At 43.4% G+C, this 23,449-nt stretch overlaps 3 protein-coding genes across 5 annotated transcripts in view; 2 read left to right on the plus strand and 1 right to left on the minus strand.

The window, feature by feature from the left end:
• The window catches only part of FGD3 (FYVE, RhoGEF and PH domain containing 3), a 191,135-nt gene that overhangs the window by 134,336 nt on the left and 33,350 nt on the right, over positions 1-23,449 (plus strand). For all 3 annotated transcript variants that reach the window (XM_037903938.2, XM_043550848.1, XM_037903939.2), the window contains 7 exons: positions 499-637; positions 1,442-1,500; positions 17,544-17,690; positions 17,992-18,084; positions 19,250-19,329; positions 19,742-19,772; positions 20,296-20,397. In XM_037903938.2, coding sequence (XP_037759866.1) covers positions 499-637; positions 1,442-1,500; positions 17,544-17,690; positions 17,992-18,084; positions 19,250-19,329; positions 19,742-19,772; positions 20,296-20,397 — 651 coding nt within the window. The remainder of the gene's footprint in view (positions 1-498; positions 638-1,441; positions 1,501-17,543; positions 17,691-17,991; positions 18,085-19,249; positions 19,330-19,741; positions 19,773-20,295; positions 20,398-23,449) is intronic.
• On the plus strand, positions 4,654-10,324 carry LOC122466530 (uncharacterized protein F54H12.2-like). The gene is made up of 2 exons (XM_043550850.1): positions 4,654-5,708; positions 5,860-10,324. Exon 2 carries the CDS (start codon positions 9,107-9,109, stop codon positions 9,776-9,778), a length of 672 nt encoding a protein of 223 aa, XP_043406785.1. The 5' UTR covers positions 4,654-5,708; positions 5,860-9,106; the 3' UTR covers positions 9,779-10,324.
• On the minus strand, positions 14,824-16,436 carry LOC122466529. The gene is made up of 2 exons (XM_043550849.1): positions 15,776-16,436; positions 14,824-15,639 (listed from the first exon to the last, which is right to left on the minus strand). The coding sequence occupies exons 1-2, from the start codon at positions 16,070-16,072 to the stop codon at positions 14,953-14,955; spliced, it is 984 nt and encodes a 327-aa protein (XP_043406784.1). The 5' UTR covers positions 16,073-16,436; the 3' UTR covers positions 14,824-14,952.

Consider the following 23,449-nt stretch of genomic DNA (forward strand, 5'->3'; position numbering starts at 1 on the left):
TAAAGTAATATGCATGCTCAGTCTTTGAACCAACCACAGATTGGTCAAGTGAAACAGGGATGCAGTGTCATGCTTTAGAAGCTTATACAAATGACTTATATTTTCAGTCTCTGTGCTGTTTGTACAATAAATACTAATAAGGGAGAAGTATTTTTGTGCCCCTGTGTTTAGTGCATCAGTCATATGATTTCTGATTCCACTTGGTCTCCTAGGGCCAAGTTCTAACAAGGGACTCACACAAAGTCTTGCACACACCAACAAGGGAGAAATTTTTAATAAAAAACAGAATGACTGTAAATTTATAACAATTGGTAGAGAAGTAAGGGCCAACTGTCTACATGAAACACTTTTTAAAAACTGACTAGATTTTAGATTGACAGTGTCTCTCTATTTGTGTGGCTGCAAATGTGATTTTTTTTTTATTGCAGTTTGAGCTGGAAAAAAAACCATACAAAGAAACAACATAATCCTTGCATAATTGTTTTCTCTGAGTTACAGAAACAGGATGTATGTGGGAACCTGACGTTGCAGCATCACATGCTTGAGCCTGTGCAGAGAATTCCTCGCTATGAGCTTCTTCTAAAGGATTATCTAAAGAAACTTCCAGAAGAGTCTCCAGACAGGAAGGATGCTGAAAGTAAGTGTGGCTTCCATGATCTGCATCATGAATGTGAACCATGTTGTTGGGAGGAGTCATGTTCTTGTGTAGTCTTGACTTCAAAGTTCAAATGTTGTAAACAGTAGATGAGACGATTGTAGATGCACAGAACTGAATTAACTGTTTGAACAGTGGCAGAGAAGCTATGCCAGATGGAAATCACAGTTCTAGAAGTTAGGACAACTTTACCAAATAAGCAATGACAGAATACTGTAGTCTATACCAGAGACACAGGACATTGAGTTACTTTTATGATGGCTTGGTGGAGGAAAACAGAAATTGTCTGAAATGTGAGTATTTTCTAGGGAGTCGGGCCACATGACATCAAGACGGGGAGGGAAGAAGCATATTCCTTTATTGATTTACAACAGCTTGGAATCGTCTCAAGAAATGCCTAGAGTATGGTGTGAACCATGGCAACGCATGTAGGCGCTGATTCAGCAAAGCACTTCAGCACATGGGTAAAACATCTTAATTGGGACTTAAATTACAGTTTTATGAAAGGGAAATGGTTCCTAAATTGTCAATTTTGCCCCTTATGTGCTGTTTTGCTTCTTGTCTGGACTTGTAAATAGAACAGGATAAAATGAAGTATCATTTACATGCCTGCTAAGCATGCAAATTCGATTCTATGTGTCAAGGCTTACAAATGTTCCATTTAATTCAGGGAAGTGCAGAATTCAGCAGGTCTTTTGCAGTGGAAACATACGTATCAGGAAAATAAAAATCGTGCTATTAACTGATAGGCATAAGAATGTATAACTGTTGCTACCTTTATTACAGAATCGCTGGAGCTTATTTCTACAGCAGCAAACCATTCAAATGCAGCCATCCGAAAGATGGTGAGTAGAAATTGTGTAATGGAATCATGATGTGACCCATTAACTGAGATCCTTGGTTCAGTCAATTATTCTCTTATTGCCACATCTTCCATTAAAGAAAGGCTTTAGTTCTGGGAAAATTTTTCAAATACGTTATATCAGACTTAAATAGAAATTGAGGAGCCTTATACCTGTGTTCCATAAATGCTCCTGCCATTGTTACCACACACTGAAGTTTTTGTGTGCCAAGATTTCAAATACCTCACACCAGTCTCAAAACAGAGGCAGTTGAGGAATGTGAGAGAGATGAGGAAGAAATATTTGCAAAAAAACTTCTTTGTTTTGCACTGAAATTTTTTGAAACTAGAAATCTCCTTGACCAGTTCTGCTCAAAGTGTGCTTGCAATTTTTCACATGTAATTTTTTGGGCATACAAAGACTCTTTATTTGTGCCTAGTCTTCATATGTGTAACAACTTCTAGTGTGCATGTTCAAAGTTGCAGACATCACTTTTGAAAATTTAGTCCTATGTATCTAAAGTTGGGCAGCCAGAATTAGAGATGACTGTAAAATCTACCTCTTAAAACATAGGGTCACATTTTCAGTGAGACCTCAAGCTGGCCTCCACAGACCTGTTTGTGCACTAACAATTCTGCACACAGTTAAAATAAGGGAGGGGGGCGGTTCGTGCTTGCAGATCGTGTCACTTGTGTGTGTGCACAGGGATGTATAAGAGGTCTAAAATACAAAATGCTACTGTTTGTGCCCATGGATTATTTGTGGACGCAGCACCATAGTTGTTTTAAAAATCAGGCCTGTAGTATTCTACGTAACAGTAAGATGATCTCAGGAAAATACCCTTTATTCTATAAAAGGCATACTATCCTCTCTTTTAAAGGTTGTTTCTGCACAAAAATGTTTGGAAAAACACTCAAAATTACCGCCATACATTTTCACCCTACATAATTTGTATTACATTTTTCATTTCAGATTGCCTTCTAATATGGTTTCTGTTTCCCCCCATCTATATATCGGGCATTCTCTATGTTTTTCCCATGCTCTTGTTACTTTGAGTAAAATAATTCTAGACCATGTGTTGAATAACACACTTGTACCTCACTCTGTGCAAACTAGAGGAATTGTAGCTTCCTCTTGTCAGCATGGCTGGCAGACACATTATCCCCACTTCCTTCATCCCCGAGACATCATCCGACCACTTTTCCTCTTGCTGGTAACCAGCTGATGTCTGAGTCCTTTCACATATAAAAGGATTTAGGAACCATCTATTTCTGTTTGAATTCTGTTCTCTCCTAGCTTTTCTCTCCTATAGCTTTTGGTATAAATGTTTTCAACTTTGTGTCTTTAACTTCTCCACTGTGGGTAGCAATTATTTCACTAGGCTCTAGGGCCGCAAACACCAGGTACCTGTGCTTATAGTGGAGTGGCATATTTTATAGACCTTCATTACATCCCATATATGGAGCAACCACCCCATTACCACAGTGGTGGGTACTGTGTAGAAATATAAAGGAATAATACAACTATCAGGGGATGTATAGAAATCAAGCTTTCCAAGCAACTCTTCTCAACTCTGAGTGGTCTGCAAAGAGTTCTGGGGTGAAGGTCATTTACTTTATTCCACCTAATTACAGCTGGCGAGACCCTAAGGTCTTTACTCAGTTTTAACCCAGCAAATTCCCAGTGTAGGCAGTGAGTTCCTCTACAGTTAACGGGATTTGCCCAAGCTAACGCTTTGGAAAAACTGAATGAGGAGCTCAGCGTTTGGCCCAGTGGCTCATGAATTTGCTTTGTCCCCTAACACATAAACTTGTTATCTCCAGCATGCCCTCTTTTACTGCTCTGCAGGGATTGAGACACAAGAAGTGCTTTTGGAATGCAAAGGGGGAAGATAGGGTTCATACAGGGCAGTGTAGCATATGGTGAAATACCCACTGCTAAAGGCTGTATCCTATGTGCACTGGAAGTAGCATGCAAGCCTGCTGCTAATGTATGGATCAGCAAACAAGATCAGACCTTAAACATAATACAACCAAAAGGAGGGCAAGAACTGTAGCAAAATGCTCTAATTCCTAGACCTGGATTAAAAAAATCCCACCAGTTTCCCTTCCGTAGGTTCACAACTTTTGTAGCAATGGAAGAAATTATAACCGTTGCTTCAAAATTTTATTAAAATAATGTATCTTGCCTAGCGTACAGATATCTCTTAGGATGTTGTACTGCCATCTACCACCAGAGTGTCTGAGCTCCTCCTACACACAAAATGGATTGGTAATAGTGTGGTTTCAAGGGGTGTTGGGCTCGTCTCTCTTTTTGGAACATAAAAACTCTGCTTGGACTACGGCCTTTTGTTTGTTTGGTTGACTTGTTTGTTTCAGGTCTTACTGGTTTTGTTTTTGCTTTGCTGTTAATAAATGTGATTTATTTTTGGATGCGGGGGGGGGGGGGGGCGATATCTGCCATCTATGGCAGAGTGTCTTAATTGAATGAGAGAATACTGTATGCAAACTTTATTAAGCACTTCCAAAACCCATTTCATATGCATGAGCAAATTCGGATGTTCAGTGCACAGGGGGCTTGTATGTGACCATTTTTTTTAAAACTCATCCGTAAAAGATTTTGATGGAGCATATCTACCAACTTGCAGTTTAAATTAACTGAAACTCCCCAAACATGATTGTTTAGCTGATTTTGCAGCTGCTTGGAGATTTAAGAATCCTTCCTGTTTCAATTTGTTAAAGCTATAGAAAAACTGGTAGTAGTAAATGCCGGTGCATGAACTACACAACTTTACAAGACTAGTCAATGAGCAAGGAAGCTAAGATGTTTACAGGGTTGAAAATAAAGCAGGCATGTGGTGGTGATTGTGCTACAGAGTTGAAATTCACTCCTGTGCAAAGATCTTGACCAGTGTTTATGCAACAGTTAAGTTACCCTAAAACCATATTTTGAGAACTTACGTAGGACTTTAGTGCTGCATAGGCTTTGCGCTGGCCCTCATAAGGTAAGCTTTACCCTAAGGGGGCAGTTCTTCAGACTCTGCATAGGAATGCAGAGTTCCTCTATTGAGCTGCCATAAGTAGTATAAGGGCCCCACCGTCAATCAAACCCTAACCCTGCCCCTTCACCCCTTGACCCCGCCCCTTGACCCCTTAGCCCCGCCCCCAGCTCAAGGGGGCCCTACCATCAATCAAACCCGGACCCCGCCCCCTTGACCGGAAGTCCCGCCCCCATCTGGAGTATTACTTCCAGGGTCAAGACTGCCACGTGACCGGAAGCAAGGTATGTCATGTGACCCCTCTAACAACTCCTCCCACTGCCCTCTACCAATCAGGAGAGGTTTCGCCCCTGTAGGACTTCCCCTCAAGAGGAGATTTGACCAATCAGGGTGAGTTCCGGGGCGGGGTGTCCTCTCCGGAAGTGGGTCTTGTGACCCCTCTAACAACTCCTACTCCCACCCTCTACCAATCAGGATGGATTTCGCCCTTGTAGGACTTCCCCCAAGAGGAGCTTTGACTAATCAGGGCGAGTTCCGGGGTAGGGGTGACCCACCCGGAAGTGGGTCTTGTGACCCCTCTAATGACTCCGCCCCCAACCCTCTACCAATCAAGAGGGGTTTCGCCCCTGTAGGACCTCCCCAAGAGGAGATTTGACCAATCAGGATGAGTTCCGGGGTGGGGTGACCCGACCAGAAACGATTCGCGTGTGACCCCTCTAATGACTCCTCCCACCGACCTCTACCAATCAGGCCACCCGGAGACCAGATTTGACCAAAACAGGGCACGTTCGGGGACGGGGTGAACCGCCCAGAAGAGGGGCGTGTGACCCCTCTGCCAATCAGAGTGCAGCACCATCACCCCATAAGTCCCAGCGTCGGGCGGAAGAGGCTGTCTTTTACCAAGAGCGCGTGTTTTACAAATCGTGGAAACATGGACTCCTTCACCACCCCCGTGAGAACTTCGGACTTTGTTTTAGCCCCGAGGACTTTTGGACTTGTATGGAGAAAGCGCTACATCAGCGAGAGTTCTGAGGAGGACCCTTTGGCCCAGCCGTTGATGGACACACCGGAAACCGACCCCGAAACCTGGCTGCTTGTGAGGCACCGCGATGAGCGTGATGGCCTCTTGTTGTCCACCCCCCGAGAGGTGGAAGGTGATCATGGCTTGGGGGAGTTACGGGCGAACAAGGTGAATGAAAAAGACGTGGCTCAGGTAAATGAATGTTTAAGAAGTGACAGTCGGGGGTGGGGGTGTGTAATGGGGGAGGGTGCGGGGGGGGGCTAGGAACCAGGGATTGTGTAAATCAAAAACCAAGCAGTGGGGTGCTTATGCTGTTTCTTTTTTTGAAAAAATCTCTCAACAGCTCGATGATGCCTTTCTGGAGGCCTTTGAGAACTTACACATTGGTAGCCCTGTGGGAGTAAATGTATCATGCATCAGCTGTTTTTGCTCATGTCTGAGACACAGATCTCAAGAGGAAAAGGACAAAATGGAAGAATGAACCAGCACAGACACCCTCATGTTAGGAGTCATGGCGTCCATTTTTACAGGCGGTTGTAAAAGGTTGTGTTAAACCAGGCGATTAATAAAACTTATTTAAATGTGTTCATATGAATGTTGTCCCCCACCCTCACTTGTGTTAGTAAAAGATGGTACCAGTAACAGTCATGTCTCCACAGGCGTCTCTGTTAAAGAAAATATATTACACCCCTGGGGAAGTTGGGAGCTTTGGCAGGGTGAACCCTCTTTTTCAAGTGGCCAAAAAGCATAGTAAAACTTTAAATAGAAGACAAGTAACAGCTTGGCTTTCAGACCAGGATGCTTATACTTTACACAAACTGGCTCGAATACGTTTTAAAAGAAACAAGACCATTGTTTCGGATGTGGATGCACAATGGCAGGCAGATTTGGTGGATATGCACCAGTTCTCCAAACACAACAGCAATTTTAAGTACATCTTAACAGTGGTAGACATTCTATCCAAACATGCCTGGGCCTTAGGCCTAAGGGACAAGACGAGCGGGGAGGTAACCAAGGCCTTTAAAGCTATTTTTAGCGAAGGGTGCGTGCCTCAAAAATTACAAACCGATTGGGGGAAAGAATTTTTAAATAAACCCTTAAGCAGATTGTTAAAGGGGGATGGCGTTCACCATTTTGTTACTAATAATGAAGTCAAAGCAGGGGTCGTGGAGTGATTTAACAGCACTTTAAAAACTAGGATGTGGAGATATTTTACAGCCAATAACACCTTTCGCTACATCGATGTGTTACCTGACTTTATAAAGAGTTACAACCAGAGCTTTCACAGAACTATACATACCAGACCCGCTGATGTTAACCCTTCAAATTCTCTGAAGGTATGGAAAATGGTTTATGGCGATGGTTTTAAAATAAAACCGGTTGTTGCCCCTTTTAGAAAAGGCGACCACGTGAGACTATCTAAAACCAAAGGAGCTTTTGAAAAAGGTTATGAACAGACATTTACCGATGAGATATTCATAGTGGATGAAGCCTTAACCAGGGGTCAGAGACCTGTATACCCATTAAAAGACTGTGAGGGTGAGACAGTTACTGGATCTTTTTACCCTGAAGAATTACAAAAAGTAAACCCCAAACGAGACAGGATTTACAGGATTGAAAAAGTTCTAGCGGAGAAAGGAAAAGGGAGAAAAAAGCAACTACTGGTGAAATGGTTGGAGTGGCTGATAAGTTTAACAGCTGGGTGAAAGCTTCTCAACTCTGTGACATTTAGACACAAACAAACAAAAGTTATTCCTCCCCTCAAAGACAGAGAAGATGAGCGACGGCGGGTTTTACCTTACTTTGCCCAGCAACGCCAGCTCTGCAGTTTTTCCCCAAAACACCAGCTCGAACTTTACAATACGGCTAATTAAGCGCTTGGATCTCCGGGGTCCCTGGGAGGTGTGGTTAGTGGAAATACAATACCCGCACAGCTGGAACACTATCAACGAAGACACCCCTTTTGAAGTCACCTTTGGAGATATGGCATGGAGTTTCATCCTACGACGAGGTTATTACGCGTCCATACCCGAATTACTGGATCATATGAACAGTATCATAGCTCGTCACCCCGGACCGCCTGAGATGATCATGAACTACGACCCTGTGGGTAGAAAAATTAGACTTAAATCCGCCGCTTTTACTTATATGTTTTCTACCAGCGGGGAGCTAGCTAACATTCTGGGCTTGGGCCCCAAACACAGCGTCCAAAAATTCCCTTTCTCGGCAGACATTACAGGGGGTTTTAATTCCTTGTATCTGTACACGGATATCGTAGAACATCAGTTTGTGGGGGACTTTTCTGTTCCCCGTTACGTTGTGTCCCCGTCCAAGGAAGGAACAACGAGTTTGTCAAACACCACATCGACACCATTACCATTGAAATAAAGACAGATCAGAACAAAAGCGTCTCATTTCGCTTTGGCAAGGTGATCATCAAGCTACACCTGCGCCCCCGGAGAGAGCGAGTTTTCTAAAAAAGCAAAACAGTATTATGGCGATCCTAAAAAATTACGGTGACCCCAACGTCTACAGAAACTATTACAAAGCCCAGGCGGGATACGCTCTTCCCGGATATCATGGGGCCCCCGTGATGTATGGGGCAGGCGTGCGTGGAATATTCCGTAGCCTCTTTCAAAAAGCCATACCACTTTTGAGGAGGGGGCTAGAGATTATTAAACCCCACGTAAAAACCGCCGCTCAAAACATAGCTAAAGACGTGGTAGTCATGTCTCCCGCGCTGTTCTGGAGAAGGTGGGGAACACAGCTTCACAAGAAGGATCGGGGCTGATGTACATTAAAAGGAGGAAGAAGAGAAAGAGAAATGCGTCATACCTGCGACGCGCAGGTCCCCCAAAACCCTTTAAAAGAAGGGCTTTGACCCGCAGGGTTGGCCATAAGCGAAAGTCCAAGAGGAAGCCTGGGCGAAAGAGGAAACACTCACCGGCTGATACGAGAGATATATTTTAATCAACATGGCTTTCGTTCACTGCGGGTCTGAAGAATGCACCAAATCCGAACTAGACTTGTTCCAAATAGCCCCTACGCAGACCAGCACTGAGAAAAGCATCTACATCGAGGTGCCACCTCTGTCGGCCGTTACGGAGTCTGCCCCCCGTTGACTTTTTTATAGCAGGGAATGGCGTAGATTATATGGATTTAAACAACATACTGCTGTACCTGTGTTGCAAGATTGTAAAAGGAGACAGAACTGAGCTCGACGCGGACGCAGAGGTGGGCCTGGTGAATTACCCAGTGGCCTCTATTTTTAGTCAGCTGGATGTCACGCTCGGAGACCGCCTTGTAAGCCAAAGCAACAACTGTTACCCTTACAGGGCCTTTATAGAATCGGTGCTCAGTTACAGCAACGACACCCTCACCATGCAATTTTCCGCTGGCCTCTTTTACAAAGACACTGCCGGACAACAGGAAGACACAGACTTGGATGGCGAGAATCTAGGGTTTGTGAGGCGTGCAAAGCTGACCGCTCAAAGCAGAACAGTAGAGCTTCTGGGTCATCTACACAGCGACCTGTTTTTTTCAAGAAAAACTATTGTTGAACGGAGTGGATGTGAAAATTAAACTGACGCATGGGCAGCGGAACCGAAGGCTTTAAACTACGCATTCTATCAGCATCCCTTTTTGTGAACAAAGTATGGGTGGCCCCGAGCGTTCGTCTGGGGCATGCCGAGGCCCTGCTTACCGTTAATGCCAAATACGCCGTGGACCGTGTGGGAATGAAAGTGTTTAGCATCCCTGCGGGCAGCAGGGTCAGTAACCAGGAGAACCTGTTCTTGGGACAGTTACCCAAAATGCTTGTCCTGGGGTTCGTGGATAACGATGCCTTAAGCGGAAATTACGCTAAAAATCCCTTTCATTTTAAGCATTACGATATTAATTTTGTGGCCTTGTATGTGGACGGTGAGCAGATACCGACCAAGCCTCTGCAACCAGACTTCGAGGCAGGACGCTGCGTGAAAGAATACATGAATCTGGCACAGACGGCCGGTAAACACATGAAAGATCGTTCTCTGTTAATCGACCGTGAGGAGTTTGCACAGGGTTACACCATGTTTGCCTTTGACCTGTCCCCCGACCAGGAATGCGCTGATCACTATTTCCTGATTAAAACCGGGAACCTAAGAGCAGAAATTCGTTTTGGGAAGGCTTTAACCATTACCGTCAATATGATCGTGTGTGGGGTTTTTGACAACGTCATAGAGATAAATCAGAGGAGAAATGTTCTGTTTGACTACATGTGAACATGGACACCGTGCAGCTCTCACGTGTCTTATCAACGGACCCTTACACAAAAAAGAATTTCTTAGATGTGTTTCCCTGCGATTGGCTCCCTGGCAGCAAGCTGTCTCAGAGACCCCTAGGTTTGGTGGTCAACACGCATCCACACAACCGACCGGGTGAACACTGGCTTGCCGTGTATCTGGTGGAGCGTAACCTTGGAGAGTTTTTTTTACTCATACGGGCATCCCCCAACAGTGTGTTCTTTCCTAAAAGCACTATGAAATTTTTAAACAAAAATGCCACAGACATGGTGTTTCACAACAGACAATTACAAGACCCCAGCTCCGTTGCCTGCGGCTATCACTGCGTGTTTTTCTTACACCATCGTAGCAAGGGTTTATCTTTTGACCGGATTTTAAAATTGTATTCTAATGACTTAGTGCAAAACGACCGGATGGTGATGAATTTTGTAAAAAATAAATTTAAATACTTGGCCATGCCTAGTCTTGCTCAAAGCATGTTTCAACAAGCCCAGACATGCGTATCTTGCAACGCTTTTCATAGTCATGTTACCCAATAAAGCACCCCTGGTGAGGGGTTTAAAGACAATCGATGTTTGGCGTGTTTTTTTTTAAAAAAAACAAAACACAATGACCCAATTCAGAAATGTTTTATTTAAAGCAAAACATTACCAGTTTAAAAAAAAATAGAATGTGAAAAAGATCACAAACTGAGCCATTCGGCTCTTTTAGCCAATTTTCGTTTTTTAGATGGCAAAAAAGGGGTCACTGTTTCTTGGTCCACACCAGTGTCGGCGATCAAGGCCTTGAGGCGTTCCAAAAGATCTCTGTTGGTCGCGTTGCCCATGACAGAAGATGGTATGTTCAGTTTCGCCATGGCATTCATAAACACATCCCATCCTTTAGGTACATGTCTGCTAGGAAAAGAGCGCGTCTGGGTGACGGCCCTGACTAAGTCGAGCATGTTAGAACCATTAACCACAGAACCTTTGTACACAAAAGACCCTTTATCGGTCCATGAAGAAATGTTTTTATCTTGGCCCAGCTTATTTAGCAATACTGATGCATTTTTCTTATAACGCTTATTCACGTTATCCAACACCTCCTGAGCAACAGAGTCTGAGGTCTTTGGTGTTTCGGAGGGTTTGGCAGTCACACTCTGTTCCTGTTCTGGTAGAAACAGACTTATTTTTCCTTTGTCCACATTGCTCTGCTTCACGTACGTTAGGTACCTTTGAAGCACGGTGCTGTAAAGTTCAGCCTTTTCATATTCACCTAAGTCAGTTCTTTGAAGAACAGATTTCATTTCAGCATCCAGTAAGCATGTTGCGGTCGTTCTGATATTTTCCTCTGCCGGAGGGGGAGCGCTCAGGTCTACTAAACATTGTCTCTTTTTATGAATAATCTGACTACTAAGGATAGAATTTAAAACTCTTCGAGCGCCTCCACCCCTATTTTTTACAGCTGTCACAACGAGGCGCAACATACCATCGAGATGCAATTCTCTATTGCTCTGAAGGAGCTTTGAGGTCTGATTTAAGAAATCCTCAGCGGATAGCTCATCCCTAGTTCTTCTGACCGAAAACAAAGGGTTAGTTAAACGACGGCTCTCTAAACGTAACTGTACGTAATCATCAGGGCCTACCCTACCATTAACGTCATCAAGAATTAGCTGTATCCCTCTGTGTATGGCTTCAACAGCCTGTTGAGCTGAATTTATTTGCTCAAGATGGACAAAATGAAACTCCTCACAATACACCGACCCCCCAAATCTAGGTAATTTACATTGCCAACTTCTCACTCTCTCCATATACACCTCTGCATTTTCAGGGTTACTTGGGGGTTCCTCTACGGAACCATCAATGGCATCTTCTACATCAGATACTAATTGAGAGTCAGACTCTGAGACGCCCCCGTGAGGGTCATTGGGAGTAGATGGGACCCCGTCAAGAGAGCCCTCTGGGGAATTTTCTAAACCAGAGTCTGATTTCGCCTCCCCATTTTGAGGGGAGTTTGAGACATGCCAGTTTGAGAGCCTCTGGTAGGGGGCATCTCTTTTTGTTTTTTTTCCCTCATTACCTCTTTAGCCCTTTTTAAAATTTTTACAGCAACCCTGGCCTGGAATTTTTTGGCAGCCATCTGTTTATCCCCCAAGCGCCGTCCGCCCTTTTGTTTACACATGAGCTGATGTGCACCCTTGAGGGTATCCCTTTCCACACCTAGTCATGCCTGATCAGAGCCACCCTTTCCAGCCCCCCTTTCTTTTAGGCCCCCTGAGGATTCAGCATCCATCATTTTCTGAACAAAGCGTCGTATTTTTCCAAATCTTTTTAGAATGCCGTAGTTTTAGACCCCCCGAGGATACAGCGTCCATCAGTTTTCTGAATGAAGCATCAAACTCTTCCCAAATACTAGAATATGGGGGATCTGTGACAAGCTTATGGTTTTGGGAGAATGGCTTGTCAGTCCTTAGTTTTTTATTCACAACCCCTAGAGCGCCTGCTCTGGGTTTGTGAATGTGTGTGTTTCTGCACACATTCAGAGCCCCTAGAGTGCCTACTCCAGGTTTGTGAATGTGGACGTTTTCGCTCACAGTTTTCTCAGGGCTTGGTGCGGCGGTGGCCACTGAGGAACTGGAGTTGTGTTTGCATGGTTGCAATACCTTGGCATCGCAGGTGTTTTCAATCCTTGGTTTTTTATTCACAACCCCTAGAGCGCCTGCTCCGGGTTTGTGAATGTGGGCGTTTTCGCTCACAGTTTTCTCAGGGCTTGGCATAGCGGTGGACGCTGAGGAACTGGAGTTGTGTTTGCATGGTTGCAATACCTTGGCATCGCAGGTGTTTTCAATCCTTGGTTTTTTATTCACAACCCCTAAAGCGCCTGCTCCGGGTTTGTGAATGTGGGCATTTTCGCTCACGGTTTTCTCAGGGCTTGGCGTGGCGGTGGACGCTGAGGAACTGGAGTTGTGTTTGCATGGATGTTTTTTACCAGAGTGTTTTGTTTTGTCCTTGGGTTTGACGTAAATGAGGTTTGGACTGGGCTGATGCTTCATCTGCACTCTTGTGCTGTTTTGCGTTGTTAAAGGTCTCAAAGCAGATTCCTGGTTCTTTGGTGGTTCTTGGGGAGGGGTCCTTGTAGCTCCCACTACAGCCTTGTCAGAAGGGTTGCATATGCCTGATTGGGGCGGGGCGGGGGGGAAAAAGCATTTTACAAAAACGTAACTTTGGCAGCTTTCTCACCCACACCTATGTACGTACTTAAAATACAAAACCTCATAAATTAACCAGACTAATAAGCAAAATATATTTACCCGGCTTCATCCATCCATCTGTCACTGATACTTGTGAATTTTTCTTTTCAGTTGTCTCTTTCCTTTTTCTTTTGAGCATTTTTACCCGCTCATGTTTTGACCATGCTGTAAAGCAAACAACATTCTAATAAAACACATGAAACTGTCTAGTAAACTTTAAAATAAAATAAAAAATATCCATTAGGGTGTTTTTTCTATTTAAAAAAGTCATAGCTTTAAAACAAAATAAACCATTTCAGGCTGTACAACAAACACAGGTTTTGAGTTTATTTCTACCACTTTGAAAACAACCCCCACAAATATTTTTTTTAAAAAATACATCTCATTTTGCAAAGTAAAAACCCTGTTAATTGGAAACATACCATCACCATCAGTTTGTAGACATATACTTTTTAAAAACCACCTATGTTTTACACACACACACACACACACACACACAGAGTTTAAAACACTGTTTGCAACAAAATACTTTTCAATAAACCCACATGCTTTTAAAAAGACCCCTGGTTGTTCTGTCCCCTGCCCCGCCCCAGCCATGTGTGCTTGGGGTCTTTGAGGTAAAAAAACAAGCCAAAATGTGAGTTAGTATTAGCTCCCAAATCCCTATTCAACCTATGTAATACCTGAAGTTATTAAGCACAACTACAGTTAAAAATGGTTTTCACCTTGGCCTGGTGATGAACTGCAACTTAAAGTTACTGGCTCCATGCTAAACAGATCACACTGCAATAAAGATACGCACCATTATTTACTAAGACAGCATGGCCAAAGAATGGCATTATATATAATATATATATATATATATATTTTCAGAGTTAAAAAAAAAACAGGGAACATACCTCCACTTGCAGTCCAGCAGCAATTCAAGAGAGTTTCTGTTGAAAAAGACAGTCTCCAAGCTACCTGAGGTTTTTTTTTTTTACACCATCCTAACTCTTTTGTTTCAAAATAGTTAGCAGGTTGATTGGATCACCCCTCCCTAGCATTCCCTTTTGTGATCGGGGGTGGGGAATAAGTTTTCTGCACAATTGGGCTGCTTTTCTTTTTTTCTTTTTTAAGTTCAAATACTTTTTTGTTTTTTCCCCCCTGTAGGGCCTTCTTACGGTAACCATTTCAAGTGAGGGGCCCTTTGCAGATATCAATGAATGTCTTGGGGCTTGTTTTTGTTTTTAAAAACATGTTTCTTTCATGCTTAAAGTTTGGTGGGGCGGGGGTGCTTTCTAGAAAAAGTGACCCGTGGCCTTCAACCAACTCCTGGGTCATATTTAAACTGGCCTATAGCGTTCCACCAACTCCAGGGGTTATATTTAAACTGTCCAATAGCATCTGCGAACTCCTGAGGTTTTATTTCATTTCATATTAATCAGAACTCACCATCCTCACCCACCCACCTCCCTTACTATGGGTGCACCCCCATCAAAATTAACCCTATGGCAACAAGGGTGAGTAATCACAGCCACCCCTGGCTATTCAGTGAGGGGGGTCAGGGGAGGTGGTTAAACCCGTTCAGTTCAACAGAATAAGTCAGCTCTATTGTACTCAACCACATGTCTGAACCATCCCTGTTTGTTTTATTGTAAACACATTTTTAGGATATTTTTTCCCCTCCCACAACATACATTTCAGCTTTTTTTTTTTTTTTTTGCTGTAAATGGGTCTCTCTTACACAAAAGACAAGAGCTAGGTTCTCACAAACAATTTTTTTTTATTTAAAAGACATACAGCTCCTTGAAAACAAACCAAGATGCTCCATTAAAAAAAGAAAAAAAAAACTTTAAGCTCCCTTAAGGGCCAGAGACCCTTTAACAGAAATACAGATAGTCACAAAGCCCTTTTCAATAGATTTTTTTTTTTAAATTTACAGCTACCAAGTTTTATATTGCATGTTTGGCCCCTCACCATTTTCTAACTTAATCCTTTTCGATTTCTTACAAATAGCCTTTTTCTTAAGCAGGGTTCTGTAATTTTTTGTGAGGACCAGACGGTCAATATAACGCTCTAAGCAGGCATCTTCCGGTTTGGTCATTTTCTTTAAAACATGGTCAGGGTCTCCACTGAATTGCACAGCATTTATCAAGGTCACCCCTTGTGCTAAATGTTCTTGGGTTAGGCACAGACATTGCATAGCATAACCTATGGCAATAACAGTGTTTAATAAGCTTTCCAAGCACAGCTCAGCACACAGGCCCCGGAGCTTGCAGTTTATATCCACTGAAGTCCAAATCACACAGTCATGGTGCCGCTGGCCTGGTGCATCTATGACACAGCCCTCACAATCTTCAAAAAGCTTTTCCCTAAGACAGTGATTAAGAACAGAATAAACAGCAACGCGTACAATAGTCCGCATGACTTTTTTACTCTCACGACGTGGCACTGGCTCAGTCAGTTCCATGCCAAGCCTCCTCCTAAACTCCTCATAGCTGTCATCCTCGGAGTCCTCTTCAACATTTTGTATCGGCGTTGAGCAAAAACAAGGTGGGCCCGGTTCATCTTCGCTGCTTGGTGCAACGCTGTCCAGGGTCTCTGGGTCCTCTAGAAAGGCATCGTCGAACTGTCGAGAGTTTTTTTTTTTTTAGAAAAGAAACAGCGTAAGCACCCCACTGCTTGGTTTTTGATTTACACAATCCCTGGTTCCTAGCCCCGTTACACCCCCAACCTCGACCGTCACCTCTTAAGCATTCATTTACCTGAGCGTTGTCTCTTCCGTTCATCTTGTCCACTAGTGACTTCCCCGAGCTGCGATCACCTTCCTCCTCCAGGGGGGTGGACAACAAGAGGCCATCATGCTCATTGCGGGGCCCCACAAGCGGCTGGGTTTCAGGGTCCGGGGTATCCATCAATGGCTGGGCCAAAGGGCTCCCCTCAATCGCCCCCTCCTCCTCCTCGGAACTGTCGCTGATGTAGCGCTTTCTCCGCGGTTTGTCGAAGGCCCTCGGGGCTAAAACAAAGTCCGAAGCTCTCACGGGGGTGGTGAAGGAGTCCATGTTTCCACGATTTGTAAAACACGCGCTCTTGGTAAAAGACAGCCTCTTCCGCCCGACGCTGGGACTTATGGGGTGATGGTGCTGCACTCTGATTGGCAGAGGGGTCACACGCCCCTCTTCTGGGCAGTTCACCCCGTCCCCGAACGTGCCCTGTTTTGGTCAAATCTGGTCTCCGGGTGGCCTGATTGGTAGAGGTCGGTGGGAGGAGTCGTTAGAGGGGTCACACGCGAATCGTTTCTGGTCGGGTCACCCCACCCCGGAACTCATCCTGATTGGTCAAATCTCCTCTTGGGGAGGTCCTACAGGGGCGAAACCCCTCTTGATTGGTAGAGGGTAAGGGGTGGAATCGTTAGAGGGGTCACAAGACCCACTTCCGGACGGGTCACCCCTGCCCCGGAACTCGCCCTGATTAGTCAAAGCTCCTCTTGGGGGAAGTCCTACAAGGGCGAAATCCATCCTGATTGGTAGAGGGTGGGGGGAGGAGTTGTTAGAGGGGTCACAAGACCCACTTCCGGAGAGGACATCCCGCCCCGGAACTCACCCTGATTGGTCAAATCTCCTCTTGAGGGGAAGTCCTACAGGGGTGAAACCTCTCCTGATTGGTAGAGGGCAGTGGGAGGAGTTGTTAGAGGGGTCACATGACATACCTTGCTTCCGGTCACGTGGCAGCCTTGACCCGGGAAGTAATGCCCCAGATGGGGGCAGGACTTCTGGTCAAGGGGCGGGGTCAATGTGTCAAGGGGTGGGGTTAGGGTTTGATTGACGGTAGGGCCCTTATACTACTGCCATAAGCTCAGGTGCTAGAACCTTGGAACCAATGCAGAGTAATTATGTGCATGGTGCTGGCAGTTGGATCTCGTTAGCACGGATGAGAATACAAGAGAGGCTGGAGTACTGATCTGAGACTGAGGGCTGGAAGACAAGAGATTATGCATGGAAACACAGGAATCGCCAAACTTTGGGAGAAAGCTTAGGCTGAGATTTATATTGTGTTGCTGTTGGGTTGCCATTAAAGCCAAACTCCAAAGAAGAGTTACGTGTAAACTACACTCAGTGTGTGCGAGCTCTGTTTGGAGCAGGGTAGGAACTCTAGCTGGTCACAGTGTGCTACTGGCTCATTCATTGACTATACTGGACTTAACCTCATTGCTTTCATTGTTACGTGTTTAATATTGGATAGGAAAGATCCAAAACCATCCAGATAATTTCAAGTAGACTGACCAAAACATGCAGTTGTTCTATTTCAAGCAAAGAGTGAGACAAAAGTGACCACAGTAGAGAAGTGAAACTGTTGAAGGGTAGGGAACTGCAATATATTTTTGAGGTAGATCTTTCACCCTCCTCCATAATATATTTGTTTCCAGGCTTATTTGGGTCGTACTCACAAAAAATGATATTTTGGGTAACAGACAAGTGAAGTAACTTTAAAAAAAATTGCTGCTTGGATAGACATTATGTTCTGCGCTTACAGGAAAAGATGCACAAGCTGTTAGAAGTATATGAGCGACTTGGGGGTGAAGAGGACATCGTTAACCCCGCCAATGAACTCATTAAAGAAGGCCATATCCAGAAACTCTCAGCTAAGAACGGCACAGCTCAGGATAGGTACTTGTATCTGGTGAGTTTCTTGCCAATTTTTTCACACTCATATATTCAGTGTTACTGCTGTGAAACATTCTCTTCTTTCCTCTCTCTGATCACAGTCCAAAATGCAATGGCCTACTCTGCCCAGATGCCCCTCTCTTCTCCTTAGACTTTTCTTTCCTTTGATTTGTGGTTAACTCTCTGAAACATGTTGTGTAAAAATGAACTATATTAGATTATTTACAATAGCGGACCCTGAGTCATGATGCTTTGCAATCAAAATGTGGATCCCTTCCTACCTGTATTATCTAGTACATATCTTTTCTCCACTACAGTTTAACAGCATGGTGTTATACTGTGTGCCAAAACTGAGGCTGATAGGCCAGAAGTTCAGTGTTCGAGAAAAGATGGACATTGCAGGCTTGCAGGTTGGTATCTACTTTTTGTGCTTAATCGCAGTTCTTCTCTATAGCCAAAAGGGCAGTGATGCATTGGCTTTGGGGCTGATGCCAGATTGTGGCTGGAAGTTGATAATACTCCTGACTATAAGGCAGCTAGACTTCATCACAGAATTATCTGCCTGTGCTAGTCCATTAGCTAATTCTGTCACCCTGGGGAGCTGGGATGTCAGTAATAGTGCCACTCCGATTAAGTTGATGGTGTCACAGCAGTCAGCTTTTTCACTCTTCAGCTTGGGGTTTGGTTTGGAAATGAGCTCAAACTTCGAGGCCTAAGGGCTGGTAGAATGTTGTCAGGAAACCAAAATTAGTTCAGTATCCTCAAGAGATGTACCAATAAACACTGGTGTCCATGGACTGGTTCAGACATCTGTAAGCTAATGCACTAATTTCCTACACTCCTGTCAGATGTACTGTGGAATTTAACACTCAGGTATATTTCCTCTGTTATCTCATAAATAGAAATATTGTGCTGCATATTTTCTATGCTGACCTCTTGACATACTTCATCAAGTGGTCAAAAGTTCTGAGTGTGAGATTTCCATACAGTAGAATTGCCAATAACTGTGGCTAGTATAAAGTGGGAACATGGGCATCTCTCTCAATTATACATCATTGTAAAATGTGGGTTACGACTCCTTTAGCAGCTCATTACATATACCTAAATTGGAAACTCTTACTCAGTATATATGACTTTGAGCATAGGTAGGTAAGTAAGGTCCCCTCCTGCACAGATTGCTGTGGGATGAATGGGAAGGGGCAAGGAATATGCGAAATCTTGACTGCACCCAACTTACAATGTAAAATTTTTGAGTAGGGTGACCAGATTTCCCGATTTTATAGGGACAGTCCCGATTTTTGGGTCTTTTTCTTATGTAGGCTCCTATTACCTCCCACCTCACACAGTGTGTACTGCGCCTCACACAATGGCGTCTGGTTCCATGATTGTGTCTCCTCTAGGCACTAATACAATACAGATAATACATAATAATAATGAAAAGAATCCCTTCATCATTTTAAGCTTTATGCTGTATTATTTTTGGTAGTCACCCCAGCTTGGATATTTAGAGGGTTGAATGTAGTGTTTGGGAATAGTTATAATGAAGAATATAAACTATCAACTTGCTTTTTCCAGGTCCAGGAAATTGTCAAGCAAAATGTGACTCATACATTTTCGATAACAGGAAAAAAGAGATCCTTGGAACTCCAAGCTAGGTACAGTGTTTCCTCTGAATTCCAAAGTCTGGGAATAGACACACTTTTTATTTCTGAGATAGGGACATGACTATGCTAGAATGACCTCGTTTCAGACCCTGAGATCAATAACAAACATGATTAATTATACTACAGGTAATTTTCTGCTGTTAAGTCAAAGCATATTAAAGTGCAACATTGATTTGCATTCATTATTAAACAAACAGCTTATAATGGGCTGGTAAATCGAATTCCAGCACCATGTCATGAATTTTGGTAATTATTATTTAAGGTCAACATTATGAATGTTTATAAGGTAGCTGGTGTACAAGTTAAAATTGTTTCTGGAAATAAAACTGTGAGAATATCAATATTTTGATTTACTGAAAATACTAAATGTAGAGCAAATGTGTCTTGTCTTTTATTTTTACAGGACAGAAGAGGAGAAGAGAGAATGGATTCAGGTTAATAAAAAAACATTGTTATACTGACGGAAATCCCCATGTATCCAGCTCATTTCATTGATAACATTCTCACATTTGGATTATGAACAAATGGAAGTTGTATGTAAGAAATGAGGCAGGGTGACCTGAAGGGCTTAGTATGGAGTAGGAAGTCCTGCATTCTAATCGTGGCTCTGCCACTGACTTTGCTGTCTGTCTTTGTGTAATCCACTTTGTCTCTCTGCCACAGTCACCCCATCTCTAAAATGAGGACAGCAATCCCTAAGTGCAGTTAGGAGGAGAGGTCATCTCCACCAGCCGCAAGAGAAGACCCTGGTTTTTGAGATTAGTTAGTACGTACCTTGCAAGTGGAAGACTGATAGAAGACTAAAAATCTTGTAAGAACAAAGAATTGTGACAGATAGTTTATCCGCCTCTCAGTTTTCCACTAGAGCAAAGATTCTGCCAGTTTTCCTGAACCGGAATTTTTCCAGGACATGCTTTGTGACCCATACTTCTGTCTTCCCCTGGCTTTTTTTTTCAGGTAATTCAAGCAACAATTGAAAAACATAAACAGAACAGTGAAACATTTAGGGCTTTTAATAGCTCTTTTTCTCAAGAAGATGAGCATCTTCCAGACTCTTCGGTAAGCATGAATGAAAATTTTCCTGTCCTTATTTTTCCTAAGTATTTTCCAGACTTTTTCGTGAACTCATATACAACTAACTTTCTTTTTTAACACTATTGTCCTGGTCTTGATTTTTATATTATATTGTTATGCAGTGCAGACCCATTTTTCTGACTCTCAAATTTATGTCAGTCATTGTTATCTAGCCATGCAGGTATGGAATAAAATTACCCAGGGTAATTCAGTGAAGGGACCTATCAGTCATGTTTTCCAGACTAGTAGCTCACTTGGCATAACAGGTGTAATTCTTCAATGTTCTCAGTGGTTGGCTGTCTGGAATGAAGTTTGTGCAACTGGGTGGTTTTGCACACTACTTTTTTGAGAGATGCTTTTCGTTGGGAGTTTCTTCCCAGCTGCATACCTCTTACAGAATAGTCCTAAGGAAATGAATAGAAAAAGATAACTTTTGCAGAGGTTTTTAATGGTACCATCTTAAAAAATTTAATAGAGAATGATATGTAGATCCTAGCAATAGAGTTCTACACGATTGTTCAAAAACACCTGTAGAGAGCCACCTTTATTAAATTCTGCACATTTTAAGAGCAGTGTCTATATTAATTTTTAAAAGGGTTCATCACTTTAAAATTCTGCAGGACTTTTCCATAAGGGATGTGGTCTCTCTGGTACTTAGTTTCAGGCAGTCACTTGAAATTGATGATAAAGACCAAGGCCAGGGTCACTGGAAAAAAAAACAATAGAAGGGGCCTCTGAGGAAGGTAAATGTCCATGTGTATTGCAATTAGAACTGACCCCTGGGGTCATGTGACCTGCCCTTAGGACTGGCAGATCTCAGAGCAGGGAGTCTAGGTTCTGTCCCTCCCAATTCCCTTGAAGTGCAGATCTGTTGGAGCCTCCTTTTTCAGGGACTCACCTTTCCTAGGCTGCCCTGATGCCCCTGAGGGGCACTCTGCAGAAGAGACGGTGCAGCTCCATGCAGCATTACTTCTGGGGGTAACTTCCCCAGAGCCTGAGTGAGGGATGTTATGTATACATCTCATCCCAGCATGGCCCCTGGGCTGCAGGGAGAGGGCTACACAAGCTCCAGAGGTGGGTGGATGATGCATTGGGAGTGAGTGAGCCCTCCGTTCCTTGAGGAACAGGGAGGATCCTTTTGCAGAGAGTTCCTTTCACGTGCCAGTCAAGAGACACAAAGTAGCCCCAAATTATTCATCACTTAAGTAATACCCTATTTAAAATCAGAATTAACTTGGGGGAAAAACCTGAACCCCATAAGCTAATATTTGGGTTCCATGGGCTGCTTTCAAAGCAGAAGTGTTCAGACAGAGCATCCTCTTGTTAATGGCCAAATTAACTAGCAGACTTTCCCTATCCTCATAGGACCGACTGTCTGATTTCTTCGTAATTATATCTTGCTTCTTAACCTCCAGTTTACTTTGAGATTGTGAACACGAGGTAGCCAAGTGTTCACACACTAGTAGTTTGTAAAAAGACAAACAGGGAATAAATGATTAATTTCTCCGCTGTGATGTGAATGCAATATACACGTTAATTTCCTCTGTACCAGATTGCTCATCTGTATTTTCAGAAGAGTAAATTATCAGTATGATTGACTTTGAGATTTGATGTCAAGCCGAATGTGCAATAAATTGCTATCAGTAAAAAAGAGCTGAAATTGATACTGTAAATATGGAAAACTGGACAAGTACCAAGAGCAATCTCAGAGCAGCAATTTTATCACATTGTAGGTATATCAAGTAAGTTTGCCATCATCATGAGATATTTGACAGATCAGGACACATTAGAGTGAAAAATAGATGATGTATTCTCCACACTTTCTCTTGTATGACAAGAATGACTGCATTCTGACTGGCTATAATTTACGTTTATATCGGCTCCTACAAATGATGTGACTTCTGTTGAGATCCATGTTCAATGCAGTACATTGGAGCAAGTCGTTTGCTCATCTGTCAGGGCAGAATGGGCCCTGGATCTAGCAAGCTCAGGGGAAGACCTGAAGTATGTTGAGACTCCCCACACTATGCTCTTGGCCTCCAGTATTTGTGCTGAACTGGCAGTCATTAGTGGCTGCTGCAAGGCACAAGAGTCAGTCTTTGGTGTAAATTTATAGATGACTCCTAACACTTTTGTTAACTGAATTCCCATAATCCTGTGGTTTGCAAAGGTCAATGATGTGACTAAAGTGTAGGTTTTTACTTACTATCATATACATTAGGCTGAACATTTCAGTTATGCAATAGGGATGCTAAGGAATAACTGAACTAGGACTGAGTGCAGCTTCCACCAGAGCTTGTCAGTGCCCTTCAGTTGCCAGCTTGGAGGGCTTCTAAGGAGTGACTTAAGTGCTCCCAACCTGTATATCTAGTAAAGTGTCTAGCCCCTTCTACTTTCAGGAGAGAGAGACCAAGTTCAATCCTGAAGTTGGATCCCAGCATGGCAGTGCATTGAATTCCCCACTGACTGTACTAGTATTTTTAAATTGAGGTTGAAAGACTTGATTATAAAATATATATTCTTTTTACTAATTTTAAAAATCAGGCCAGTATGTCACCCTGAGTCTGTGATTGTGCACTGACAAGAATCTGTACGCTAGTGTTTCTGCAGATGCAAAAAGGCATTCACACGTTCAAATCAGACAGTGTGGGCATCAACCTCCAGGAGCTCCAAGTGCCTCTTTTCTGCCACGAAAGAGATGAATGCACATTTTTGTGACCAAGAATTAGAAATTCTGAGTAGGACATAGCAAAACTCAGTGTATGGGTTGTTGGCATCCCTTTGCAGGATCTAGCCCCAACCAGGCCGGAGAGAATGTTGTGTGTAAGGAAGTGTAGCTGTAGGTGTCCCTGTTTCAAAACAGTTCTGAAAATTTGCATGCCTGCTCCAACTTCCTCTCCCTTCCCATTAACTAATCCTGACCACTGTATCAGAAAGGCAGGGGCATGGGTGGTTCTGGGAGGATTGTGGGGTAAGTAAATGGGCTCAGGGGGAGGGTGCTATTGTAACCTTGGCCTAGTTCTTCCGCCAGGCTTAT

The sequence above is a fragment of the Chelonia mydas genome, chromosome 7, assembly GCF_015237465.2.
Source record: "Chelonia mydas isolate rCheMyd1 chromosome 7, rCheMyd1.pri.v2, whole genome shotgun sequence".
In the NCBI taxonomy this organism is placed as follows: Eukaryota; Metazoa; Chordata; order Testudines; family Cheloniidae; genus Chelonia; species Chelonia mydas.

Bases quoted from the DNA above. Each gene is read 5' to 3' on its own strand.
- LOC122466530 (XM_043550850.1), top strand. From the start codon at position 9,107: ATGGGCAGCGGAACCGAAGGCTTTAAACTACGCATTCTATCAGCATCC.
- LOC122466529 (XM_043550849.1), bottom strand. From the start codon at position 16,072: ATGGACTCCTTCACCACCCCCGTGAGAGCTTCGGACTTTGTTTTAGCC. The intron at 15,640-15,775 runs GTAAATGAATGC...AACTCTCGACAG, and splicing joins ACGGAAGAGACAACGCTCAG to TTCGACGATGCCTTTCTAGA.